At 30.9% G+C, this 19,633-nt stretch overlaps 2 protein-coding genes across 6 annotated transcripts in view; one reads left to right on the plus strand and one right to left on the minus strand.

The window, feature by feature from the left end:
* LOC139510229 (vacuolar protein sorting-associated protein 52 homolog) overlaps nucleotides 1–7,994 on the minus strand; it is a 33,477-nt gene extending 25,483 nt beyond the window's left edge. Inside the window, exons 1-6 of one of the 2 annotated variants that reach the window (XM_071296706.1) lie at nucleotides 7,968–7,994; nucleotides 6,502–6,586; nucleotides 5,972–6,024; nucleotides 5,429–5,504; nucleotides 2,801–2,868; nucleotides 1,194–1,307 (exon numbers count right to left, since the gene is read on the minus strand). In XM_071296706.1, coding sequence (XP_071152807.1) covers nucleotides 1,194–1,307; nucleotides 2,801–2,868; nucleotides 5,429–5,504; nucleotides 5,972–6,024; nucleotides 6,502–6,586; nucleotides 7,968–7,979 — 408 coding nt within the window. In that variant the 5' untranslated portion in view covers nucleotides 7,980–7,994. Of the gene's footprint in view, nucleotides 1–1,193; nucleotides 1,308–2,800; nucleotides 2,869–5,428; nucleotides 5,505–5,971; nucleotides 6,025–6,501; nucleotides 6,587–7,706; nucleotides 7,849–7,967 lie in introns of those variants that run through there. The other variant, XM_071296707.1, reaches the window with a different exon arrangement.
* The window catches only part of LOC139510239 (small ribosomal subunit protein uS13), a 42,399-nt gene extending 29,100 nt beyond the window's left edge, over nucleotides 1–13,299 (plus strand). Inside the window, exons 1-5 of one of the 4 annotated variants that reach the window (XM_071296724.1) lie at nucleotides 7,842–7,899; nucleotides 8,597–8,695; nucleotides 9,984–10,070; nucleotides 11,071–11,264; nucleotides 13,198–13,299. In XM_071296724.1, coding sequence (XP_071152825.1) covers nucleotides 7,897–7,899; nucleotides 8,597–8,695; nucleotides 9,984–10,070; nucleotides 11,071–11,264; nucleotides 13,198–13,273 — 459 coding nt within the window. In that variant the 5' untranslated portion in view covers nucleotides 7,842–7,896 and the 3' untranslated portion in view covers nucleotides 13,274–13,299. Of the gene's footprint in view, nucleotides 1–7,841; nucleotides 7,900–8,003; nucleotides 8,036–8,596; nucleotides 8,696–9,983; nucleotides 10,071–11,070; nucleotides 11,265–13,197 lie in introns of those variants that run through there. The other 3 variants (XM_071296727.1, XM_071296723.1, XM_071296726.1) reach the window with 3 other exon arrangements.
* The last annotated feature ends 6,334 nt before the right edge of the window (nucleotides 13,300–19,633 follow it).

Raw genomic sequence — 19,633 nt, forward strand, 5'->3', positions numbered from 1 at the left:
TATTCGGACGACGACGACGACGCAGACGATGACGCCAACATCATACCAATATACGACCAAAACATTTTCAATTTTTGCGGTCATATAAAAATGAGGTCAAGGACAACAGAAATAAGACATTATCTATATTTACGATTATACATTACTGTGTGGACCTCCAAAATACAAAATATTTGCTATGATTTATGAACATGAGACTAGTGTCAGGTTTTTTTAAATTGTATGTCTTACAAGGAGACTTACTAGCACATGTGAATTATAAACAGTGTTTATCTTATCAAATTTCAACCCAAATTTTGCCTAGACTCAATCACAAAAGCATTTCAAAAGTGTTATACCTTCAAATTCAGTGAACAGATTTAATCCTTAAATCAGTGCCTTTGTAAGATCAACTTTTAAAACTAAATATGCTAAAGATAAATTGTGGTCAAGATGACAGCTGATTTTGATGTGGTGACTAACTCCTCCCTTTTTCCCTCAAATACTGTGGATTCATTTATTTTCATGGGTATCAATTTTTAGTGGATTAAGGAAAATTTGTATTTTTGTGGACATTAAATTTCTTCATTTCCAAAAGTCACTATACACGTAATCCACGAAAATTGGTACCCAAAAAATAATAATAAATCCAAAGTACTGCTCCTGAAAACTATTTTCTTTGATAATCTGTCTTGTGATTGAAGTTTTATATTCATAGTAATATAGACAACTTTCGAGTTCGATGCATTTCCGTCAAAAACTCTTATGTTAGTGAACGTCATTTGTGTGCTTAGGGGCATCGTCACATCCATTCCAATGTTGAGAGAGTGGTTGGAAATTTATAATTCTATATTGTACAAATTATTCTGCAAATTGAATTCTCAAAATTGAAAATCGGCACTGCTGTCATTAGGGAATTTTCATTAAGTACCTACAAAACAACCATTATTTCTAGTTTATCCTGCACAATGATGATCACTAAGACGCTTGATGAACGTAAATAGTGCAGGGATAGGCGACCCCCTCAATCTGGTAAATGACGTCATAAAGGCCTGTATAATTGACGAGTTTTTACCGTGACAAATGAACTCGAAAGTGGTCTATTGTTCAGCATGCAATCATTCCACTATTTCTCCTGCTACTTTTTATTGTCAAAGAGCTACTCTGCAAACTATTTAAAATCCTACAATTGTTTATGATAATTATCAGATTACCTGTCTATTTTTAAGTTTTACATTCATGGTAACTGACTGTTCTTGTAAAGTCTGTATTTCTGTACTAATACTACTCAAATCACCCTGGAAACCATTTAACATTTGTTCCATTCTCTGAAAATGTAATTACAATTGTTGTGTAAAATTATCCATTAACCACAGGTAAGAAAACCTATTTTATCAGAGTTCACGAAAAGTGTCAGTCCTCAGGATTTCACCACCAAAATTTTGCATAGGACTGGCACAATTTTAGTATTTTTCAATAGATTAATAGTGAGGACCAGCAGATTTTCTTCAAGGACCAACAGGGGAAAAAAGATTTCGCAAACTCTGATTTATTATACAGTAGTAAACTTGACCTTATGAGCACAGTTCTCATTGAGAGTAGGAATTAACAGAGCTGCACTCTTTTAAAGTTGACCATAAATGTCTGAAACATGTATATTCCCTTAAATGATAGAAAGTTACCATAATACATGTAGTTAACAAATTGTGACACTGTGCTTAGCTTAGTGAATTATATCTAAATTGGTTTTTGATAGGGTCTTTAATTCAATTTTTGGAGAAAATAATATATCATATATAATTACCCGGTATATGAATAAAATGTATGTGATTTTTATAGAATGAAGATAATAACATCTGTCTGAACTTTTTAATGTTTCATTTTAGTATATAAAAATGTTTTTTTGTTAAATGATGTATTGTTTTATGTGTACATGTTATGCTGCCCATCAAGGGCCCTTGATTGGAATAATAAATATTCTTATTGAATGAATGAATGAATTCTTTATTTGCAAAGCAGTAGTAACATGCTATAGCAACACAAACATATTTACATTGTGAAACACAATAAACAACAGAAAACAATATAATTAGATATTACAATAGACAAATGATCAACTTATTAGATGTGATCTACAATGTAATCTGCCAGGCAGATTTCAAATAATTACATAGTTTTCCAACTAAAGATCTAGATTTTGTTTGATACAAATACACAATTTTGTCACATTTGGCCACGAACAGTAATAATTTGGTAAAAACTGTAGCCATACATGTCTATACACAGGACACACTAAAGTAAAATGGTACCTATCTTCAACAATTTTCATATTACAGCAAGTACATATGATAATCTGTTTTCTCTTAGTATATTTGTATAATGCCCTACCTCAACATTTAACTTCATAGTACCACTATGTAGCTTTGTGAATATAATCTACGTAATCTTCAAAACAAAAATATAATTTTAAAATTCTGTACATAGTAAGTTTCTCACAATCCTGTATAGATGCAAACCAGCTTTGGATATATTGATCTTTTAACCTAGTTTTTATTACATCTAATGATATATTTATACCAGACTGCTGGTACCATACCAAGTTTAAACCAATACTAAACAATAGGTCTCGGACATTAGAAACCCACTAGTTTTACCAGTATTTGCATCTCTACTTATTCTTATATTCTTATTCTTATTCTATATATAAAGTAGTTTATTCTATTACCATATAGTTAATTCTATTACATTGTAGTTCATTCTATTACAATGTAGTTTATTCTATTACAATGTAGTTAATACTCTTTACAGTTAAATAGCTTACCTCTAAAATGGTATCACAGGCAGATATCTGTTTGTGTAAATTTGCTATGTCCTCACCCTTCTTAAGGTCTTATTAGTGTTAAGGTCAATGATGGAAGTTTAAAAAAGAAATTCTCGTTCAACTGTTTACAAAATCAATATGGCTTAAACTTATATAAATGGGGAATGTGTCCATGGGACACAGATGATGCCCCCACTGCTTATAAGATTTTAAAGAGACAATACTCAACAAATGAATAAGTGACACTACCCAATTTAAACTTAACCTGTGTTTTGTGGTAATAAGCATTGTGAATAAGTTTCTTAACATTTGCTAGAGGTAAACTTAAGTTAGAGAACAAAACTAAAAAAATTAGCAATTTTTCCAATTGTAAAAGGACATAACTCAGTAAAAGTGAGGCCAACAAAATTTAAACTTGATCTATGTTTAGTGGTAATAAGCATTGCATATAAGTTTCATAATATTTATTTGAAGTGAACTAAAGTTAGAAAAAGGAACAAAAAAATTCAGCAATTTTTCCATTTATAAAGGGGCATAACTTTAGAATAGTAAAAGTGATGCCACCAAAATTCAAACATAAACTGTGTTTTTTTTGTAATAAGTATTGTGTATAAGTTTCATTTCATTTGGTTGAGGCAAACTAAAGTTAGAGAACAGAAATGAAAATTCAGCAATAGTCCATTTGTAAATGGGCATAAATTTATAACTCTAGACTGGTGAAAGTGGCACAACCCAAATTCAGACTTGATCTGTGTTTTGTGGTGTTAAATAAAATTGAGAATGCAAATGGGGAATGTGCCAGAGAGACAACAACCAGACCAAAGAGTAAACCAGATACTCCGCAGGGCGCAGCTTTATACGACCGCAGAGGTTGAACCCTGAATGGTTGGGGCAAGTATGGACACAACATTCAAGCTGGATTCAGCTCTGAATTTGGATTGTGATTAAATAGTTGACACAACAAAGGTTTCTGACACATAATGAATGTGGTCTCAGAACTTAAAACTTAAAAATTTTAAATTTTAAATCGGACATTACCTATTATGGTCCAATATCCAAAATCAAAATACATGATTAGATTCAGCATATCAAAGAACCCAAGAATTCAATTTTTGATGAAATCAAATAGAGTTCAATTTTGGACCCTTTAGACCTCAATGTGGACCAATTTGATAACCGGGCCCAAACATCAAAAATCCAAATACATGGTTAGATTAAGCATATATCAAAGAACCCCAAATATACAATTTTTGTTGAAATTAAACAAAGTTTAATTTTGGACCCCAATTTGGACCAACTTGAACACTGGACCTATAATCAAAAATCTAAATACATGTTAAGATTCAGCATATTAAAGAACCCCAAGGATTCAATTTTTATTGATATCAAACAAAGTTTAATTTTGGACCACAATTTGGACCAACTTGAAAACTGGGCCCATAATAAAAAATCTAAGTACATGTTTAGATTCAGCATATCAAAGAACCCCAAGAATTAAATTTTTGTTGAAATCAAACAAAGTTTAATTTTGGACCCCGATTTGGACCAACTAGTAACTGGGCCAATAATCAAAAATCTAAGTACATGTTTAGATTCAGCATATCAAAGAACCCCAAGAATTCAATTTTTGTTAAAATCAAACTTAGTTTAATTTTGGACCCTTTCGACCTTAATGTAGATTAATTTGGAAACGGGACCAAAAATTAAGAATCTACATACACAGTAAGATTTGGCATATCAAAGAACCCCAATTATTCAATTTTTGAGGAAATCAAACAAAGTTTAATTTTGAACCCTTTGGTCCCCTTATTCCTAAACTGTGGGGACCAAAACTCCCAAAATCAATCCCAACCTTCCTTTTATGGTCATAAACCTTGTGTTTAAATTTCATAGATTTCTATTTACTTATACTAAAGTTATTGTGTAAAAAAAACCAAGAAAAATGCTTATTTGGGCCCCCTTTTGGGCCTTAATTCCTAAACTGTTGGGACCAAAACTCCCAAAATCAATCACAACCTTCCTTTAGTGGTCATAAACCTTGTGTTTAAATTTCATTGATTTATATTTACTTATACTAAAGTTATTGTGCAAAAACCAAGAATAATGCTTATTTGGGCCCTTTTTTGGCCCCTAATTCCTAAACTGTTAGGACCAAAACTCCCAAAATCAATCCCAACCTTCCTTTTGTGGTCACAAACCTTGTGTCAAAATTTCATAGATTTCTATTTACTAAAACTAAAGTTATAGCGCAAAAACCAAGAAAATGCTTATTTGGGCCCTTTTTGGCCCCTAATTCCCAAACTGTTGGGACCAAAACTTCCAAAATCAACTCCAACCTTCCTGTTGTGGTCATGAACCTTGTGTTTAAATTTCATAGATTTCTATTCACTTATACTAAAGTTATAGTGCGAAAACCAAAAGTCTTTGGATGCCGATGATGACACCAACGTGATACCAATATAAGACCAAAAAATTTTCAATGTTTGCGGTCGTATAAAAACAGCCAAAAGCCACCAATAGGCATTAAACCCACCAAGAAAATAAAATGCATTCTTAAACACAGTTAAATGATATTAGGTCACTATTTATAACTATGATTGTTTAACCTAGGTTTTTCAGTATGGATACAGTCTTGTATTGATTGATTTTCTACACCTAGGAGTTCCTTCTCTACATTTTTGGAATACTGTCTTAAATCCACTCCCTGAAAAAAAATATGTGAGAATCATGTTACTTTTATAATTAGATACAAAAAGATGTGGTATGGGTGCCAATGAGACAACTCTATCTCCATCCGAGTCACAGTTTGTAAAAGTCAAATGTTTTTTTTTATACAATATTTTTAAAATTCAAGTTGCATTGTATTTATTTCATGCATTAAACTGAAGACTTTCAAAGGTTAAAATGGTTAATGATGTTTATTTTCATTCATTGGATTGAAATAATCAATGATCACTGATTGTGAAGACTCCAAATTAAAGAAAGCAATTAAAGCTTAACTATTTATAAAAGATGTTTGTTTTGCGTAACCCGAGTTGTTTGTTTCTGTCTAATTGATGATTACCTAAATCCTTTATGTGTATGCTTAACTATTTAATTGTTATTTTATACTATAAACATCTACGCATATTTACAATGACCACATTACAATCATTACATGAATATACATACAGTGTTCAGGGCTTCTTTGACAATTTCATCTTCTAGATTCTGTTGTATGTGTACTGTAATAAAAAGAAAGAATTTCCTACACACAGACATATTCAACATAGATACTACAGCAGATTGTGTCTATCACATCTGATTATTAACAAACACTTGCATTCAACTAATTACCTATATGTATCTTCCAAATAATCACATTTGAGTATATATAACAAACACTTATAAATTTTCTTTATTGTAACATCTCTACAACTAGATAAGCTGTCAGCAGAACTTGCTAACTGCCTCCAATTTCTTAAATGCTTACAATATGGCAAATTTATGCTGCATTTTTGTGGATATTGGATTTCACAGTTTTGCCCAAGTCGGCATAAATTCTAATGGACATTTTTTCAAATGTTTGACATTGGAATTCCTGGTTCCAACCAAATTAATAAAGAAATTGGTCTCCAAGACTCCAATGAATAATAATAAATCCATAGTAGACATTTCTTTCCATTCAAATACTGATAAATTCTACATTTTGTAGCTCTTACCATCAACCTCATCAAGCCAGTAATCTTCAGATGTAATATCTAGCTCACCAAGGTTTAAATCCATAGTGTCATGGGAATCCATGATCTGTAAATAAATAAGACATATAATGTTTATGTGAAAATGGTTTCATTCTTTAAAAACATTCCATCATCAAAAATAATCAAGCTTTTAACATGTTTAATGGAAAATTTACTGTTTAAGAATGCAATAGCAAACACACAGCCAAGAGCACAGAACTGAACACTTTGATTCTGAATAAATGTTACCAGTAACCTAGATGATGTACTACAAGATTGTGTTTGTTTTTAACAAACAAAAATTTAAACTGTGTCTCTCTAAAAAAAAATGTACATCCTGAAAATAAGTTAAAAAAAAGGTAAAGTAATTAAAATCTGGAGAATATCAAATGAATTTTTAGAACCTGTTAAAAACTGGTCTTTAATTTCAAGAACTGGTCATACATGTACATGTAGCTATTGAGTTCATGTGCTGCAGTGCATCCCCTGATATTCTTTTTTTGTTGTTGCCTTGAGTCCACTACAAACCTCAGACTGACAGAAGACCAAACATTCTTTCAATATAAAGAATATTATTGCTATATTCATAAATAATCAGTTCCTTACCCAACCATGTATTCTGGTAATTAGACTCCAATGTAACAATAACTTTTTAAATATTTTAAATTGCAATGTAACCAGAGCAAGTGCCTAATAAAAACATAATCAACATAGTTGTTTTATACTATCTAAAGAAAATATTTTTCAAAGGCCTTTTTTATTTTTTTTTAACATACACCTTTTACATTAATAAAAATCATAAACATTTATGAATTACAATTAATATATATCTTTATTCTTATTCCTTATAAATAAATATATTTTTTATTGGGGCCGGATCGACTTTACATATGGGCCGGATCAAAGTGGGGACGGATCGACGTGGGACAGATCGACTTGGGCCGGATCGACGTGGGGCAGGATCGACCCGAAAGTCTATTGTCTCATAAATAATCAATTTTACTACAGCTATGTTAGTATATTTAATGAGATAATTGAACAATTTAGCTAAGTTAAGTCGTAACCACTTTATCTTTTTATTGTATTGCTGAAGTGGTACATGACCAAAACGACCAAGGCAGTTCTGAGAACCGACACAGTTTTTTTTTATAGTCAGTGATATTTTAAGAATAACTATAGTAATATACCCATGTAATTCGCTGAATGTACAAGTAAAATTGTGTGATAAAGTTATGTTTCGACTGTAACTGGACAAAATAAGCAATAAACTGTCCAAGGGATTATATCTTGTAAATTTTAACTGTCAGAATGTATCACTGGCAAGAAAATTATCTCCCTTCATTTGTTACTACTTCCTTTTCCGGTTAAATCTTCAACATGGTTAGTTAGATAGTGCTAAATATCTGAAATATATCCATCCTTATTCGAATAATTTGAAATCATCCTACCCTATTTTTCATAAGAATAGCATCATAAATTATTAAATAATGTCTTTTGCGAATAAATGGTGCACAGGGTATATGCAGAGAGATCCTATTATGGATATAAATGGGGGTCCTCTAGTTCGGGACAAACGACGTTAAAACAAGTTGAAGCCCTGAAAAATAAAACTCCAGATAAAACACGACGAATCCGAATAAGTATGCTTTTTCTCTAAAGGTTTATTGTGATTTAATTCAATTGAACCAACCCAATTTAGATTCGAAAGATAATAATATATCCATGTAACATAGTTTATAGCCTATAGGAAGGCTGATGTTCTATATCTTGTTCTTTACATTGATGAAAGTCTTACCACCTTGCAGAAATATGTGTCCCACGGGTTGTGTTTGGTTCAACTTTTAAAAAAATAAGATCTATGAGTTTCAGAAGTTGTCCCATTTTCAACCCATTTTGATTATTTGGGTGAATGTTAACTAGGTCAATATTGGATCTAAAATGTCATTTTATTATTGAATTATTTTATGTATCTGTTTAGTTGCATCGATAGTGTTAAATATATTTTTATCTGTTTTGTAATAACAGTTTATCAAAATTAAATGTTTTAAACATAAATGTCTGATTTATATTTTTTTAGGCATTGATACTGCCAGAGAAGTTTCAACACATTCTTCGTATTATGAATACGAATATTGATGGTCGCAGGAACATAATGTTCGCAATGACTGCCATCAAGGTAAGCTTAAGGATGACTGATAATTTTGATAATATATAATAGACTAGTTTTAATGCTCCACAAAACTGCAAGACAAAAATAGATACTGAAAAGCCCTCTGAGACTTGCATGTAGCATGAAATAATTTTGTATTTAAAATATCTTTTTAACCAAATTTTTCTGTTCTTATTATACACTGATGAGTGATTAAATATCTCTTTGAAAACTTTTGTATATCAATATGGTAAATAAGCATTGTTCTTTATTTTTCCGATGGATTCAATTTCAATATCTTTACATATAAATGCTTTTCATAAACTATATTATTGCATAGCAATATAATATTTCCAACAGAAAGTAACCAAAAGTTAGCGTGCAATAAATTCCAATATTGCACTAATGCATTAAATCTTCAAAATTCATGACGTCATCAACGACATAATCATAGTTTAAGGTTCATCATAACAAACGGACAAATATGGCTGTATTTACATGCCAAAAATTACTCTGAGTACAGACTTACCTGTAAAGTTGGAAAAGTTTTAATGCCTAGCATCCACTAGATATGAAAAAGTTAAATCCATTTTGTGTTTCAGAAAGATAAAATTTCTTTTGGATTTTGATGGGCATTTTTTTTCCTTCATGCAAAAGGTGTGAAAATTGACTAAGTTGTGGAACAACTATGAGATGCTCCCTCAGGTAAAAAACCGGTTTGTATTGTTTTCATTGTCCTTAATTGACATGGACAACAGGTATCTTGACATCTATAGGTGAGTTAAAGAGTTTATCTGAGTCAGTGAGTGGACAGTATCAAAGTAATGCAGGTGTTTGTTTATTTTTGCACCTTCTGAAGAAAGGAAAAAAATGCCCAGCAAAAACCAAGAAAGATTTTATCTTTCTTAAACACAAAATGCATTTAACTTTTATATATCTAGTGGATGCTAGGCATTAAAACTTTTCAAACAGCACAGGTAAGTCTGTACACAGAGTAGTTTTTGAGGTAAAAATACGGCCATATATGTCCATTTGTTATGATGAACCTTAAACTAAGTTTTACTTTCAAATATTATATTGCTATACAATAAAAGGGTTATTGCATGAATATTGGGGAATATTGTCCCTCGTAGAACATATATTGCACTCGCAAGCTCGTGCAATATAAAGTTCTACTCGGGACAATATTCCCCAATATTCATGCAATAACCCTATAATACTGTACTAAATGAACTGATACTTATAATCTTGTAAAGAGTTGGATCAAAGATACATTACTTATGAATAAGATAATATTGGTGTTTTATTGTTTCAGGGTATTGGTAGACGTTATGCCAATGTTGTTTGTAAAAAGGCTGATGTTGACATTACCAAGAGAGCAGGAGAACTCAGTGAAGAAGAGGTTTGTTATAATTAAATACATAATTAAATGGAAAGACCTAAATATATAAAAGTTATGTAGTTTATGTTTCAGAAAATTGGGAACTTGTCTAGATTTGGAAGTGCATTTTTTTCCAGTCTGTAGAAGAAAGCGAAAGAAACAAACACACACAAGTTTCATTTGATACGGTCCAGCAAAATAAAGTTAAACAAACACTGTTTACACACCAGTTTCATTTGATTCGATCTCAGTACTCAGAATGAAATTTATGGTGAAAATACGGTCATATTTAAATTCCTGAAAAAAATCGTTTCCAATCCAGATCCGTATCTTACTATGCCCAAACAATCAAAATGGCTGCTCCCAGCACAAATGTGCTACAATTAAGGTTTAAAAAACGTCGGCATAGGGAGGAGAAGTCAATTATAGCTTCTTTAAAGAGATCAACTCATTTTGGGGGACAAGACCCTAACCAAACATGACATTGAACCGCCTGCAAATCTGACAGGGAGTGCAAAAAATAGAACAAAAAACCTACCGACCCTGAATTATTCGCCTTGGCAGCAGGAAACGGACATATATGTTTTTGGCCTTATTAGCAAAATGGTTATAACGAACCTTGAATGGTTTGTGCTTTTACCCCTAACTTTTGTTTGTGTAGAAACTGAAAAAAATGTTTTTTATGTAATGAAACAACGGCTTGAACCTGTATAAATTAGCATCAACATTTACAAACAAAATTAACATGCATCTACAAAATTTATATGAATTAAACCCATTAGGGTTATGAAGAAAACACCATGTTGTTCTGCACTCTGTTTGTATAGAGACAGTTGCATTGAAATGTAAATAGTTCAAAGGGGTATGCCACCCATTTTTAGGTGTTGGATAATTAATTATCCATGTTTGCACTTATCTGTCTCCATTGATCAGATAGGGATTATTATAGTTCTATTACAGTTATTTTGAAATTCTCCTTTTGAAAAAAATGATTTGCATTATTGTGTTTTCCACCTTGTAGATTGAAAAGGTCATCACCATCATGTCCAATCCAAGACAGTACAAAATCCCTGATTGGTTCCTCAACAGACAAAAGGATGTCAAGGATGGAAAATTCAGCCAGGTTATGTCCAATGCCCTGGATAACAAACTTAGAGAGGATTTAGAAAGACTGAAGAAAATCAGAAATCATAGAGGACTTCGACACTACTGGGGGTAAGCGCTACAAATTCTTGTTAAATACTCCCTTAGATAGCAGCAATTCTTTAATAACTTGCTATATGAGTCTTTAAAGGCATCAACCTAGAGTCTAGAAATAGTAATACTTTTGGAGGATTAGATAAAGAAGTTTATTATTATTGCCTACAAATATAAGCTGGTTTAAATTCAAGTTGAAAAAAAATATTTGTTATGCCATGCCTTAGTCATTATAGATCCCTCTTTCTGATAGCAACACAGTCAGATTCATTTGTAAGTGTCTGTTGAAGTTTGTTTGCCCCCACTGCAGCAGAGGGTCATTAAGATTTATGATAATACGATTACCATTTTAGTTGTCTCAACCAATATTTATGAAACTGGTACAAAATGCTTATTACCACAATTTGACAAAACACAGATCAAGTTTAGTTTGGGTCAGACTTGGGGTCAATTACATTGGAATGTAATTAATTAAATTACACATTACATTGCAAAAATGGTCAATTACACTAATTACACATTACACAGTTTTTGAAATGTAATTAATTAAATTACAATTACTTTACTAAAGTAATTAATTAAATTACACATTACATTTCATCATGATATTTTTTAGCAAATAATTTACATGTTTATATAATGCATGTGTAAAATTTTCATGTAAGCAGAGTTTAAGCGTTGCATTTGATAATCATTTAATATAGTTATTTTAATGTTTTGTCAATTATTCTGAATCTCTTTGGTCTAAAAACAGCAATTGTACATAGTCTATTTTAATGTTTTGTCAATTATTCTGAATCTCTCTGGTCTGAAAACAGCAATTGTACATAGTCTTTCGACAGGAGCTAATATGGTAAAAGATATTGTTTGATCAGGACATGGAAGTTTTTCGATTAGAAGATCATTATATTGATAGGAGAGGGAATTTGTTCCTATTAACTTGCTAATACATCAAGGGGTATTTTGACATCTCAGAAATGAACTCATTTGAATTAAACATAATATGAATAAGGAAATTATAAATAAATTTAAAATATTTTTTTATTTTACTTTAAAAATATAAAAAAGTGCTTGTCACAATATTGAAAATAATTTTTAGTACAAACAATGTATATAATGTCTCAATATTAGCAATATTTTGCTAATTAGATAAAATATCTGTAATAGTGGCATTGCCTCTGGACATTTTAATCTGATTAATTGCTGTTTGTTTTTACAGCTGTTAATTTTTATTTCTATAATCCTTTTGTGTATACTAATTTGACAAAATGATTGTATGCAGTGATTTTAAATTCTAAATGAACTGTCTCAGAAAGATGTTTCACAGTGACACATTTTATTGTTTTTGTTTAACAAGGTGCTTATTACTTATTAATCTATTTAGTTAAAGATCTTTCTTAAAAACTGAACAACCCTAATATATATGATTATCACATTTTTTAAATTATAAGACTATTAAAAAAAAATCTGTAGGTCAAATAAAATATATAAAAACTTAAGAAAAAATTACAGACTTCATATATTAAAAAAGCATTGATATTAATATTTGAAAAATATATATAATTTTACAAATTATATTATAAAACACAAATCCTTAACTGTAACGCCATAAAAGTACATGTAATTGAAATGTAATTCAAAAGTAATTGAGCATTACATGCTTTTTTCAATGTAATTAATTAAATTACCATTACATGTAATTAAAAAAATGCTCAATTACACATTACATTCAATTACATGGAAAATTGTAATGCATTACACTTAATTACCATTACATTTTTAATTACCCCATCCCTGGTTTGGGTTGTGTCACTTTTACAGTATCATCTGTGTCTCGTGGACACAATTCTCCATTTGTTAATTGCTGTATTTGATGCCCAAGAAAAATCCTACATTCTATATCATGCGTACGGAATGGGTTATAGTGATTACATATTTTGTCTATTTTCAGATTGAGAGTCAGAGGTCAACATACAAAGACCACAGGAAGACGTGGAAGAACTGTTGGTGTAGCCAAGAAGAAGTAAAATTGTTAATAAAGGCAGTGAAAGGACTTACTTGTTGCAATATCTTTTATCCATGGCATGTGGATTGTCCAAAATTTGTCTTACATTTATATGTTTGAATACATTGTTTACATTTACTGGTTTGCAGGATGCAAAAGCTAGATTTAAAACAGATACATCTAAAAAAAAAAAATATCAGCTTTCCAACTTCTTTTTTACCTGGCCTATATTTTTTTGTGATAGAAAAGTTGTTCTATTTATGTTTTATTTACGTTTTATTTACAATCTATGGGATGTCAGTATATTGTACCAGTATTCCTCACATACTCATAACATGCAAACACAAGTTTGACATGATACTTTAATGTAAGCTTTGGGACCCACAGGAATATTGTGTCACATGACCTCCGGTGCATATTATTTTTTTTTGGTGGTTGAATTCTAAGGAAAACCCAAATTGTCATTTCTGCCTTCTGGTCAAAACAAAATTAGGGGGAAAATCTATAAGCTATCATTTTGATTGTCGAGTCTGGGATTTCTGTTGCTAAATGCATGACATAGGGTCAGAAGGTTGAAAATCCTTGATACTTTGTATATAGATGCCTTATGTTATGAAGTTTCCTTCGGTCATATGTCCATTGTCATTGACCTCATTTTCTTGGTTCATTGACGACTTGAAAAAAAGTTAAAAATTTAATTATTCCTAATTTCACTCTTATGATTAATCATATTTTGCAAGGTCTGCATGCCTGTCAGACAGTTTTTACTTGAACTCTTCCTTATTTCATGGATCTGAACAAGGTTAAGTTTTTGTCGAGTCCATATCTCAAGATACTATTCTATTAGCAAAAGGTCAACTATTATAGTATATTTTGTGTTTGAAATGACTGTATAAAGGTGTACATGTCCAACTGGCAGGTGTCTTCTGACATTGAACTCATTTAAATGGTTAAGTTTTTGTGTTTTGGTCTATTTTTCTAATGTATGCAATTGGTCAACTATATTTGGCATATGAAAATATTTTAGGATATACATGTCAGTCAAGTATGGTTTATTTGACATTGACATCAAATTAACTATTCATTGCATAATGTTGAGTTATTGGTCTTTTTCTAAAACTTAGGTCAAATTTATTTGGTGCATGGAATGATTGTAAGATGCATATGTCTGTCTGGCAATTGTCAGCACACCATGACCTCATTTTCATTTTTCATTAAGTTTCATGGTTAAGTTTGTTCCTTTTATAATATACGCAATAGGTCAACTATATTTAGATAAAACAAGTACACACCCGTGATACCGCGGGTCCGTGACTGACTTAAAGTATATATAACTATGCCTAAGCCTTATTTTAGTAATTGGTATTGTCATCTGATAAAAGTCATGTCGATTATGAGATACACAGGTTTTTTTGCTTTCAAATCTTTCTGTTTGAACCCGTCGACCTGGAACTTATCAATTATTGGTAATATTAATTATTTGGAAAACAAAAGGTCCTGGCTATCTAGGAATGGAGTATTTTCAGCCATTTGATTATGACCCGTGTATATAGCAAAATCCTAAATACACCGTTTGGTGGTGCGCCTGTCAAATGCGGAACGTACAGATAAGGTAATAGCTAACAGGTGAATATACTATTGGTATCGGTATCGGATTCGACCCGGAACTTGTTAATTATTGGCAATATTAATTATGTGGAAAACAAAAGGGTCTGGAGTGGTGTAATTTTTAATCTACACCATTGTCCTATATCAATTCTATATAGAGTTGAATTCTTTGATTTGTCGTTTTTACCTGATGACGGCTGACAAATTGGACCTCGTAATTTTAGTATTATAGATACAAATGAAACTGAGCTACTGCTCACTGATGATACCCCTGCCACAAGTGTGTTAAAATATGCAAGTGTTCGTTAAACAGGAAGTTGTTTAGTGATGAATCTGAAAATGCATCACACGGTATAGCTGACTTGTATAAATCCTGAAACCAAATTTCAGAAATCCTTGTATTGTAGTTCCTGAGAAAAATGTGACGAATATTTTCAACTTGGTTATCATGTGTAAAATAGTACAAGGTTTGGATGGACTGACGGACAGACAGAGTTAAAACAGTATACCCCCTTTTTTCAAAGCAGGGGTATAATAAGAAGATGTGGTATGAGACAACTCTCCATCCAAGTCACAATTTATAAAAGTAAACTGATATAGGAAAAAGTATGGTCTTCAACATAGAGACTTGGCTCACACTGAACAAGCTATTAAGGGCCCGAAAAATTACTAGTGTAAAAATATTCAAACAGGAACACAATGGTCTAATCTATTTAATAAAAAAAACCACTTATAAACCACATCAATAAACAACCACTGAACATCAGGTTCCTAGGTCCAAACAATTGCAATGAGTTTAAACGTTATAGGTACCAACCTTCACTCTTACCTGAAACAACAGTTACACATCAAAACAAAGAAAGACACGCCCTAAAATATCAATTGAGATGGCTTAACTCAAATAAAAGACATAAACACTAACAAGAGAACATAACATTGAACAAACAAATTTGATTTATGTGATGATGTAGTTTCAAAATCAATAAAATATAACCAAGATGTTATACAATATCAAAAAGACAACCATAACCTTCAACAAAATGCCGCCACATAAAATAATGAAAATAATTTTGTTGTAAGGTATAAAGTAATGGAGAAAGGAATATTTTTTACAATGCATAGTACGAGAACAGGAGTTAAAAATTATAGTCATACCAAACACTTAAAAATTCTGGTATATATTAAAAATAAAGAGAGAAAATGGTTTCAATCGTATAATAGCATTTAATGACTGTTAACCGTGCAAGGGCTATGTAGCCATTCAAGGTCGTTAAAACTTCCAATTTGTCTGCCAGGAAGGGTTCAAATCAAATATGTTTATTTCCAAATCAAAGGCCCTTAAAGGCATATCAATTATAAACAAATAAATCATAGACAAAAAACATAAATACATGTTTAGAAATAATATCAAATTAAATATAATATGATATTAAAACAAAAGAACAGTTTATACGACATCATCAGTTCGACAAAAGAAAGATAACTCTTCACCAAATGTTATTAAAACCTGTATTAATTTTTACTTGTATTATTTCTCACTTCTAAGTTTGAAGTCAAATATTTGCATAAGTTTTTAATAAAATTATCATCATTAGTCATAATCAATATAAATAAGTTTTTTGAATTAAGCATTCATAGTTTTGGATAAATAAATCATCAAGTAAAATGGTACTTGAAGTTACATATAGAGGACATTCTAACAAAAAATGGAGTTCATCCTCTGTCACATTCAAATTACAATATTGACAACATTGATGAAGTCTTTCATCTAAACTTGACCTCGTGTTCATTGTTCACTGATCAATGTTAAGTTTTCTTAATAAGTTTGTTTCATAAATACTATGTGCGAAAGGCATTAGGTCAATTATATTTAAAGCATATTTGGTGTATGGATGATAGTTAGGTGTACATGTATTTCCAGTTCAGTTTATAATATATGAGCTGTATCTGATTTTCTTGGATCATGTTAGTTTATCAGAGACATGTAATACAATTATATGTCTCTGAGTTTATGTAATAGTTGCAGTAAAACTTTATATTAAGGACTATCAACATAAAACCAATGGTAAGTAAAGAAGGCAAAACAAATCGGTATGTGCACTCGTGTTTCAACTTGTAATGATTATGAATTGGTGGTTACTCTACTTTTTGCATTTCCCATATACTAAAAAAAGAAGAAATATAGAACAGTGAGAACAAAACCATTGTTGAATTATCAAACTTTACCATTGAAACCAAAATGTGTTTTTATTACAGATTATGATATGTCAACTTTGCATCCCAGAACAAAACCATTGTTGAATTATCAAACTTTACCATTGAAACCAAAATGTGTTTTTATTACAGATTATGATATGTCAACTTTGCATCCCAAAACTTTTATGCTCTAACAAAGTGGAGGGGGCATTAAGCCTGCCCTTGTATGTCCTAAAGTTGGTTTCCGTTCTCAGAAACTTATACACAATACTTACTTCCACAAAACAGATCAAGTTTTACTTTTAGTGGTGTCACTATTGTTTTCTCGAATTATGTCCGTTTACAGAGGGGGGGGCAAGGGGTTTAACTGTTATGCTGTTATGGGACAATTTAATTCTTTGTTATCTGTTATTTTGAAAATATATTTGCTGTTAGCTGTTATTGTCTTATTCTTTGTTAGCTGTTATTGGGCTATTAGTTTTTTTGTTATCTGTTATTGTGATAATGTATTTGCTGTTAACTGTTATTGAAAATTGGAATGTTAGCATTTTTTTTTTTTACATCCAATATTCGGTAGAAATTGAAGATCATTGGACATTGGGGTCTACCACTACTAATATGTTTGTCCCGTATTCAGAGAAGGATTCCATTAACATTTACCCATCACAGAAGTGAGGTCCAGGACAATTCAAGTATATCTTATGATTATCCTTTGTAATAAATTCCATTTTTTATGAATGTGTATTTAGAATTATCTTAATTTTTTGTATGAAAATAGTGTTCCTTGTTTCCCGTACGAACATATTAAATTAAAAATAATTCTTAATATGACAAAAAGGAAAACATATGACCAGGAATATCTGACAAGGATCTCAATTAAGGACTAGGTCCTAACAACCAGTTAACCTTTTATATAATATGGTACATAGACTCAGCTCTGATTCTTTTCAAAGCAGAACCAAATGCATTGTACAATGAAAGTTCCAACCATGTACTTGGGTCCGAAGCTGCACATAACTCATTACAAACAAAGATTTCTTTTGTTTCAAGCCATTGTTTCCCTGCTAAACTATGTATTCTACTTACTAGTACACTTGGTACAATCAAAAACCTCAGCTGGTAAAAAATTGTTCAAATAAGGCCTTTGAAAATAGTGGAATAAATTGCTTTTGGAGTGTCAAAATTCGTTCGAAGTACTTGATAAATTGCATGCTTATAATTGGTGCTTTTGGTTTTGCTACCCTATATACCACTTTGCCTCATAATCTTATTAAGAAAAATTCACACACCTCATTAGATGGTCATTAAGAAAAAGTCGGAATATTCAAACTCTTTTAGGTCATTTTTTTATTAGCAACAAAGGGAGCTTCAGTCAATATATATAAACAATACACCAACGTTTCATGAGAACTGCTGAAAGCATTTTTGAGTTATTTTTGAAAACTAGAAAATACCACCTTTTTTTAATGAATAAAATCCCTTAACTCAATAACATAAAATCTAAAATTAATAAAAATCGAAAGGGAGTTTACAACAATAGATATAAACATTTCAGCAAAGTTTCATGAGAACTGCTGAAAACATTTTTGTGTTATAAATGTCTGAAAACTGGAAAATACCCCCTTTTTAATTAATAAAACCAGTTAACTCGGAAACGTAAAATCTAAAATTTATAAAAATTGAAAGTGACCTCATGTTAATAGATATAAACAATTCACCAAAATTCCTTGCTTTGTGAAAGCATTTTTGAGATATTATCAGAAAACTGAAAAAAAAAAAAACACCAATTTTATTGAATAAAAACCCATTACCCAGAAACTTAAAATCTAAAATTTATAAAAAAAAAAAAAAAAAAAAAAAAAAAGGGGGGGAGCTCACGTCAATAGATATAAACAATTTCCCAAAGTTTAATGCAAATTGGTTAAAGAGTTTTTGAGTTAATACCGACATGTTGACGACAGACGGACAACAGTATACCATAATACGTTCCGTAATCGAGCGTATAAAAAATATTATAATATATTGAGTAGTAATTTAAACACATTCTAGATACATAAATTAATACTAAAAACATAGTCATAGAAAATGGAATGCATTACAAAGGATTATATCCGTAATAAGAAATACTGATTTGTCAAAGACTGAATTATTTTAATATTTCATTTACTGTTATCTGTTTTTGTGCATTTTAATTCCTTGTTATCTGTTATGAGCCAAATCAATTTGCTGTTTTGCTGTTATTGGGATCCCCTTGCCCCCTCTTTACAAATGAAGAAAATGCTGAATTTTTCGTTTTAGTTCTATAACTTAAGTAAGCCACAACCAAATGTTATGAAACTTATATACAATACTTGTCACAAAACTCAGATCAAATACAAATTTGGGTAGTGTCACTTTCATCGTTCTATCCCTTAATAACTAAGGAGGAGGGACTATATGGGGCTCATAACAGGATCATGTCCTCAAGCACCTATGATTCGAATAAGCCTATTCGAATCAATTCAAATTAAAAAAGAAGAGTGTGTGAACGCGATGAGCGAATTTTATTCTTGTTTCTGTTTTTGTTCACTGATATATG

Source organism: Mytilus edulis, chromosome 2, assembly GCF_963676685.1.
Source record: "Mytilus edulis chromosome 2, xbMytEdul2.2, whole genome shotgun sequence".
NCBI lineage: Eukaryota > Metazoa > Mollusca > Bivalvia > Mytilida > Mytilidae > Mytilus > Mytilus edulis.